Raw genomic sequence first — 9,262 nt, forward strand, 5'->3', positions numbered from 1 at the left:
AAGCCAGGTTTGCCCCTTAAGGATGATGGGAAATGTGAGAATTATGTGTGTGTTAGTGTTATTTCTATAAACAACAATTGTTTATTCCCTTATTTGTACTGCAACAATACAAGATTTATCTCTGAAGTGCACCATGTGAACTGTTTATTGTGCTGTTTCTCATCAACATGAGGTCTCTTTTTCATATCTTTGGCTTTCATGTGCAATTTGTTCCTTTGTCCATAAAACCCCATAAACTGTTGATGGCATCAACAAGATCTGTGTTATTTAACCACATGCCAGTGTTTATGCAAGTCATCAACTCATTAAATCTTCCAGTTTTAATGAGTTGATGAGAATTTTTTTTTTTTTTTTTTACCAGACATAATGATTGTTTACTCAAGGAGCTGATATGGCTCAGGGGCGAGAGTTCAACACAATCTGGCACAATGTTACATAAAGTCTGAATATTTTAGGGCCAGTTAATGTCATAACAGGCGCGCTGTCTTTTTGTTTGTTTTTTTCCATTTGTTTGTTCAAAACATCCTATTTTAAATCACAACTGTAAAAAGGGGAAATTAACTCACATTTTTGTGTTTTTAAGAAGTTGGTGTGTAGACAAATATGAGTAAGAGTCACTAACATTTATAACAGTGAGCATTTCTGTGCGGAGTTTTGATTTTCTCTTTGTGTCTGTATGGGTTTCCTTCTGGTGTTACAGCCTGAAAACATGAATCTTAGGCTCTAAATACCTTCTGTAGGTGTGCATGTGAGTGTGAATGGTTGTCTGTCCTTATGTATTAGCCCTGTGACAGACTGGAGACCTGTCCAGAGGGTGTGACACCTCTCACACCCTGCGATCCAATGCAAGATAAGCAGGTATTGATCAGTAGGTGGATGGACAAACCAGTCTTTAAGTTAGAATATATCTTTAGTGTGTTCATGGTTGGCAGGTGTAGTATGTAAGAGGTATTTTCTCAGTTTGTGCAGTATGATCATAAAGCCCAGTGGCTGCAGGTTCTAATCAGTATGAGAGGGGCAAGAACAACGATAACGTTTGCACTCAGTATTGGTTTTAGCCTTTTTATTTGCAGCATTGCTGTTCTTGTACCGTTGAACACATGGTTGCTCGTGTCTTTTTCTTAATGCCAGTGGCACAGCCTCCCATTTGACCCAGTACATCCATTTGCGAGCAGTGCAGGAGAACAAGGGCACTATGCTAATGCACTAAATGCAGGGAAACGGGAGAGGCTGAACTAATGCATCAGAAAAAGCACATGAGGGCAGGTCCTGAAAAGTGCAGCACTTAAGAAGAATCCTAAAATGTCACAAATAATGTCAAGTACCACACATCCAACCCGCAGGTCAAATGAAAATAAATTTGCGACCTAAAGATGTATTTTATAGTACAAATACAATCAGTTTACAAAGTCTGGGAAGATACAAGATACTACCTCCCTTAGATTAATGTGTATGTTGTCACTGCTGCAGCTTTTTTCATCAGACAGCTTTAAATGAAAAAAATCCAGTTTTGTGAAAAGACGGCGTGCTGAGACTGTGAACAACAATGTAAACAAAACAGTTTTAGTGGCAATAAAATGTGTTGAACCCTGTGACATTTTACTCATTTGTTTAAAAATATATTTTGTTGGTATTGTCAGATTGAAGATCCAATAGATCAATACAGCAGTATCATCTATGGGCAGGATTTTATCCCAGTTCACAGTCTCAAAGAACGTTTTCCCTTGAACCGATGTGCATTAACTGTTGCATGTTCAAACTTTAAAGGCTGAACTTACTGTGCATTTTTACATTAATTTCTGCTGTAAATTACATCAGTTAAGACAAAAAAGTGTTCACAATTTCTTCTGTGTAACACGTCAGAATAAATGCTACGTTGATTTCAGCCTTGAGACAATCTAAAGTAAATAGTGGATATTTCTATTTAGACTGAATGTACATGTTATGGAAACAAATTTTATCACAAAGAAAATAGGTAAAGAGAGGATGAGTTAAAGAGGGATTTTAAAGCTTTGAGACAGCCGAAATTGTACAAGACTCCAAATTTTGTACATTAATTTTACAGTATTGTTGATATTATAGTTTTGAATAAATTTTCACTCCATTTTGATGGTTCTTTGTGTTGAGTTCATACTTAAAAAGGCCAAATAAAATTGTTAAATTTTCTACTAAATTTTACAACGTGGAAAAAGTGCAAAATGTCATAAAGTGTACATTTTATAGCCACTGTAATGATAATTATAATGTTGACATATATTCAAGTTTTACATCTTGTTCTATGCTGTAAACAAAAAGCTACAGCACATAAACAGAACAGCTGCCTTACATCTCAAATAAGCCAATGTGGTTCATTCTGTCTCGGCTTGGTTAAAGTGTTGGAAAGACAATAATGATCCAGTTTATCCTTTCAGTTTCTTCCTAGTCCTCAAACCCCAGAAACTCAATGTCCATGTCATCACTTGACTGGAAAAGCTCCCAAAGCTTCAGCATGGAGTCATCACGAATGTCATTTGGTTTTTCACTTTCTTGACACATAACATGTGTGTCCAATTTCCGTCTTTTGCGTTTATAGACTCTCACCCTCCTCTGTATTTTCCGGACTGGAGAGCAGCTTTGCGTGGGAAGGCTTCTTCCTTCGCTCTCTGAGAGGTTGTTTCCGGTCATTTTCTCAGAGAATATGTTTCCCTCCTGGAAAGCCTCTAACGGTAAAGAATCCTTGTTCTTATCAGACTGTTCTTGTTGATTTGTCGTATCATTAAGGCATCCTAAGGGTAATTCGTTCTGTCCGTTAATATTATGAGAGTGTGAGGTTGGGCTGTTCATGTCTGTTTGAGATATTTGGCTCTCTGGGTCAATCTGAGTGACTCTGGAGGGAAAAGAGGCAAAACATTCACCTCTAGAGGGAGCTGTTTCCATCTTTTCCTGAGGAATGTCAGACTGCTCAGCTTTTTGAGTGCAAGAAGTCAAAGAATTCTGTCTGCTCAGTTGTTTATGTGCAAGAGATTTGTGCTTGGATCTGTCTGACGAAGTGTAAACGTTGCTCCTGTCGTTCTCTCTCTGAATCAGAGGAGCAGAACCAGGAAGTGAACTGATTTTTAAAGCGTGTCCTGAATAAGATTCCCCATGTCGTCCGTCGACAGTTTGGTGTTGCTCCTCTTTAATAGTCTCTGTGGTATCGAGATCTCCCCTGTGCCTTAGCTCAGTTTTCCCACATGGTCCAGGAGCAATCAGAACAGAGGAAACACTGCACTTTGGTCTAATGGGAACAAAGAAAAATATGTGATGAGTTGAGTGGAGTAGAAAGCTGGAAAAAAGTGATAATAGATCACGATACAAAACAATTTTGGTGAAGAAACATTAGATTTATATGTATTTATTTTATTGTGAAGATGTACTTATATCAGAGGTTTCAAAGGAATAAAAACAAGAACTTTGTAAAATTACCTTTTATCTTTACTTTTGATGTGGATGAAGTTGCAGTGCATGGTTGAAACCAGTCTGTCCACCACAAAGTACTCCTTACTCTTGGAGAACGCCTTGTGACGATCACTCTTTAGATGCTGAATAAAAAAAAAATAAAAATAAAACAAAAACAGTTAAATTATTGACAATAACAGCTGTCAAGTGGAGGCCAGAGACCACACCATTTTCTCCACCACACAAGCTGCTATAGAAAAATATTCTCCCTTATGTAACCTTCTGCCACATGTTAAACTGTTCACAGCAAATAAATAAAATCAGACAACATTCACCATGAGCAACATTTTCATGATTAAATTTAAACACCGAGTTTATCAGGCATCATGTTCAGCTTGTGTCAAACTCAAGAAACAGACGCTGAGAGACACGCTTGGTGCTTTTCTAGTTTTTTTTGATTTGTATGACTCAGTTTACCTTTCACACATTTAAAACATTAGTTTAATATCAGAACATCAATTCTTTGTTAACTTGTTCTAATTTTTAATTGTGCTGGGATCAAAATTACTATTATGGTAAATTGAAAAGCCTCCTGTCTAGTCTTTCAAAATAAATGAGGACACCTATAAAGAGACTAATTATTTAATATGTTAGAAAGCTCTGTAGTTTTCTTGTTTAAATAGACATAATATGAATCACATATGGTACTTTTGCCATAGATTATTGTATTATAGGCACAGTACTGTATTTACAGTTTTCACACCTACAAATATGAAAACTTACTGTTGTCAGGTTTTCATATTTGATCATGCAGCACTCGCAGTAGCCGCCTCGTTTCTTGTCTTTGTTCTTCTTTCGGCCGTGTGCTCTCTCTTCACTGGCTGAGGCTTTCGCGCCTCTGTTATCGGAGGAACCCAGGAGGTGGAACAAATAAAATCAAAACCGAGATGAAAACAGTTTGCATTTCAAATTTCCATTCAAGCTCGATGAACCATGGACCCTTCGGCGGCAATACCAGCTCAAATTGTGTAGACAAGTGCTTTTCGAACCCACAGAACTTTAAATTCTACTCAAGAACCCGACATTTCATGAGATACCAAATATGTCAGACTGAATTAGAGATTAATGTGTATAAAATCAAACAAAGCACAGTCATTTACGAAGAATACATTGTTTTTGAACAGTGTGGAAAAAATGTGTTAGTAAGTTAGTTATCTCACCACAAGATGTGAATTAAAAACAAGACAACACCATTAATTGAGAACAGATATCATGAAAAGAATAACAGATGCAGTTTTTTTTTTTAATAATTAAAAAATTTGGAGATTTTAGTTAGTTGAACTAATTTTGAAGCTCCTTAAGAGGAAGGTTAGGTGGGATATTCCAGGGGTTAAAATGTGTGACATTTTTGAGGTAGAAGAAGAGTTATTTTTTGTTTTAAGCAGCCCTTGTATAAGTGTGACATAATGTATTATCCACAAGGCAAAGCAGAGAGAGCCACCATACCTGTATCCCCGCTGTCTGTTCCCTGGATGATCTTTATCCTCGAAACAGAAGGGACTGCAGGGAGGAACCGTCTTCAGGTTTAACTCAGGCATGTTTGACATGTTGAGGTAGATTGGACGGTAGTGTCTGAGGAGAGGGAAAGAAACATCCATATTATAGTCTATGAATATAAATAATTTAAAGACAGTAAGTGGACATCAGCCTCTTTTATACTGTCTCTTACCTGCTTGAATCTTCAACCTTGACAAATGGTTTACTGATGCGGCCTCCTGCAAAAAAACAAAACAAAACATTATACATTTTTGCCTTCATTGGATAGTGGGCCGTGGAGTAGCATACATGAAACAAGGGGAGAGAGATGGTACGATATGGTATGGTAGGACAAAGGTCCCTGACTGGAGTCGAACCAGGGACATTACAGTCATATGTCATGCACAGTAACCATTCGACTACTAGGGCGCGTAGACAAAGCATCAAGAACAGTAGACAACATTTATGCCTGGAAATAAAAAACTGACTGTGTAGTTATTGCAGCTCCTATACAAGATCGTTACCTTTGCATTTCTGAAAGCCTTGCTTTGTTGCTGGCTCAGTTTTGACCTGTAAAGAAGAGTAAAATAAGTATTAAAAAACACAATATAATAATGTTAAATCAATAATGGTTAAGATAATAATCCCCAAAATCTAACATTTTTACACAAAAGATGTTAAAGATTTTGGACTTGTAAACTTACATTTGATTTGACAGCAGTGGTGACAGGACACTCGCCGCTAATGGTCTTTTTTTTCTTCTGAACATATGCCATTACATCTGCAAGCACCATATAGTTTTTTAAAAAAGAAACTAGGTCAAAACAAAATTAGCACCATCTCGTACACAGAACAAAGTCACACAGTGCAAATAATAGCTGATGTATTTTAGCAAAATGGAAACATACCATCTATGTAGAGAATTTTCACACCCCACTCCAAAGCATTTGACAGGATCTTGTTCATTTGTACCCTCTCCTAAAAACAAACAAGTGTCTATTAGCACAGAAAAGCAAAGGGGTCTTTAAAGAATACCATTTAAATGCGGAGTGCCTTAGTAAACTCATTAGTGTTGACTTAACAAACCTGCTCTTTCACCACTCTCTCCACCAAAGACTTCCCCCGGCTTGTGACAAACTGTAAAGTAAAACAATCAAAAATATAAAAGGACATTCTCTCAAAAAACAGCTGGCAAAGAAGAATCAAAATAATTTCATGAACATTTATGATATGAATCACTAGTAAAATGATCTAGAAATGAAAGAGCATTGGCAAGACCTAAAAAGATCATCTGCATCATGGTTAATGAAACAATGAAAGTGAACTCACTGTGTCTGTTTGGCCCTGAGACCGGCTTTTGATGTTGTCCCCGTGGCTCCCAGGCCGGTGAGGGTTTGAGCGAGGGTGAGGTGAACTCTGTCCGGATTCTGGACTGGGGACCGGCGAGTCCTGCCTGAGGCACTGCACATATCTAGCTTCCCTCTTGTTGGATACCAGATACTTTATTTCCTTGCTGAAGAACTTCTCAACAGTCTGGATGGCAGAAAAAAGAAAAATTAGATGAGGTTTATGGGAAAGTCACAGAGACCTTTATGGTAGTATGATAGTATAAAGTATGTTAACAGTCTGGATATCCAACCTAAATCCATTTTTGATACTAAACAAAATGTGTCCATTGTAGAGCTGCAACAATTAGTCGATTAATCAATTAGTTGCCAACTATTAAATTAAACGCCAACTATTTTGATATCTATTAATCATTTTTTAAGAAAAAGAACGTCCAAATTCTCTTGTTCCGGCTTCTCAAATGTGAATATTTTCTGGTTTCTTTAGTCCTCTAAGATAATAAACTGAATATCTTTGGATTGTGGACTGTTGGTCGGGAAAAAACAACAATTTTGAGGATGTATGCTTGGCCTCTGGGAAACAGCGGTCAACATTTTATACAATTTTCTGACAGTTTATGGACCAAACAACTAATTGATTAATCGAGAAAAGATCATTAATAATGACAATAATCGTTAGTACCAGCCCTAGTCCATAGCATAGAGAATAACTGTCATGTACAAAAAGCTGGCATTGGATGTCTAGTAAGATGTATAATCTTTACTTATTCTTTAATCAGATAGTTTCAGATTTGTATAGAAATTTTAGACTATTTTATGCAGGCAAAGTTCTTGTAGGGCTGCTTGTGTTTTGTGCAAACATTTAACGCTTGTTTTGTCAAATGGAGAATTACATTTTATTTGATAAAATAAGGTACCAAAACTAAGGTATCAGTACTAAAACTCAGATATCGTATTGGCACCAATATTGTAAAATTTCAAACAATACCCAGCCGTTTTATTCTATATCATAATGAAGATAGAGAATCAGCATAGTTCAAGAGCTTGTTTATGGCAGCCTCTACATAACATAACACAATGCTAGGAAACAAAAGAGTCAGATATCAAATGGAAATAAGAAAGCAATGGGGGAGGTTAAGCCTGATGAAATCTGCAGGGCTAAGCAAAAATTAGTGAGCAAAAATTATGACAACATTGTTTGTTATGAATAATTGTCTCCAAACTAAATGTCTTAATCATAGATGTGTTTTGTCACATGAGAAATGACAATGATTTTAAGCTTCTGCCAGGCAAAAAAAGAACCAGTTTTTGTCTCACCCCTCCGAGCTCTTTGATGTCGCTCTCCAGTTTCTCTACTATCCTGTTTGATGGCAGGTCAAGGTAAAATACTTTCCCAGCAAAAGGTTTGACTTGGGACTGATGGTGGACACGCACTGCTGCCGTCGCCTGGGACAGTGTTGTCTTGTCGCCACTAGTGCCACCTTTTCCTGAAAGACAATCAATAAAGTCACAGAATGAGAATGAGAGATGATCAATTCCAGGGGTTAATCTACTTGCTCATCAACAGCACATTAATCCATTCATTTTACTATCTGATTAATTAGTCGTTTATCAAGTCAAATGCACAACTTTCAATAGATAAGGCTTCTGCAATGCAAATAGTTGACTGCTTTTCATCAATTGCTTATGTTTTTTTCAGCTGCTGGTTAAAATAAGAAACGTTAAACTCTTTATAAATTGATTCACTTTTACACAGAAACTGTTAAACCTATTACATTTAAAATTACACATAAAGTACCCTACTCTGTTGGCTTAATATTGTATTAGACCTACAATGATTAGTCGATTAATTTGTTAGTTAGTAGTAATTTTGAGCGGCTGTAACAAGTGAATTTGTAAGGATCAATAAAGCTTCCTTTATTCATTAGTGTAGCCTGTAGCTGAGGATTGATAATAACAAATACCCTGTTGGTATAACAATGAAATAAACAATAACATTACCTTGCCAGCTGGGTCCGGTATGCCTCTGGATGCGTTTTGGCTTCATTTTATTCTCTTTCATTGAGAAAATAGTTTTTTCTTGCCTTCTTGTCTTGAGTCAACATACCCCAGTCAGTCCATGTCTGTCCGCTGTGTGTAAATAAAGAAAAAGTATTTACAAAATAGCTGTTAAGAAAACAAAGACTGAAACAAAAATAACAGTATCGATAGTATTGGACGAAGAGTGTAACGTTAGTTAGCTAATATTGGGCGTTTACTGTTCCGCAGATATTTAAACGGTTAACTGACAGTAACATTTAAATGGTGACTTACCGTTCAGTCTCATTTCCTTAGCGGACGTTAGAGCTTTGTCGGTTAACTTAGCTGCTTTGCTAAAGTTTTGTTCCTTTGTATTTAACTTAGATGGCTCCACAACTATATTCGCATGTTTGTTAACTGGCTGCCAGCTGGTAAGCGGCTTTTGCAACAGTTTAGTCCGATGTAATAAACTTTTAACTTCGGTATTTCGTAGGACCTCCCGTTCCCGCTTCAAATACAATGGTGAAGAAAGTCTAGGTTGCCATGTTTGACACTTTCTGGACATGTAACCACTAAACGTTTCAAAAGGTTCCCGACTTTCGCTTACAGCAGTTTTATCATCACATTCGTACATTCAGTCTTTTAGTCTTTAACATACTCTGGTATTCAATGACTAGCCCTATTATTGTCCTCTTCGTGCTTCCGAGAAACTGAACAGTAGTGAGGCTTTACTGAAACAAAACCTGGCAACACCGGAAATAGGTAAACGCCCCTTTGTGTTTGAATGTGATGTTTCTACGTTGCTATAAAATAAATAAAATAAGTTAAATGTTATTTAATGTATGACATTCTTTTATTAAGAGAAATATTCCATGACTATATGTGTACATTTAATTCTAGCATTTATCGCATTCAAGTGTAACCTGAAATTCAAATATCCAAGA

The 9,262-nt window shown here is 36.8% G+C and overlaps 1 protein-coding gene across 1 annotated transcript; it reads right to left on the minus strand.

The window, feature by feature from the left end:
* Positions 1 to 1,048: 1,048 nt before the first annotated feature.
* dbf4 (DBF4-CDC7 kinase regulatory subunit) lies at positions 1,049 to 9,076 on the minus strand. The gene is made up of 13 exons (XM_067601512.1): positions 8,613 to 9,076; positions 8,301 to 8,429; positions 7,617 to 7,786; positions 6,283 to 6,486; positions 6,040 to 6,090; positions 5,862 to 5,931; positions 5,658 to 5,734; positions 5,478 to 5,523; positions 5,147 to 5,192; positions 4,924 to 5,049; positions 4,201 to 4,315; positions 3,445 to 3,560; positions 1,049 to 3,256 (listed from the first exon to the last, which is right to left on the minus strand). Exons 2-13 carry the CDS (start codon positions 8,359 to 8,361, stop codon positions 2,419 to 2,421), a joined length of 1,920 nt encoding a protein of 639 aa, XP_067457613.1. The 5' UTR covers positions 8,362 to 8,429; positions 8,613 to 9,076; the 3' UTR covers positions 1,049 to 2,418.
* Between the last annotated feature and the right edge of the window lie 186 nt (positions 9,077 to 9,262).

Source organism: Thunnus thynnus, chromosome 10 (genome assembly GCF_963924715.1).
Source record: "Thunnus thynnus chromosome 10, fThuThy2.1, whole genome shotgun sequence".
NCBI classification, from domain to species: domain Eukaryota; kingdom Metazoa; phylum Chordata; class Actinopteri; order Scombriformes; family Scombridae; genus Thunnus; species Thunnus thynnus.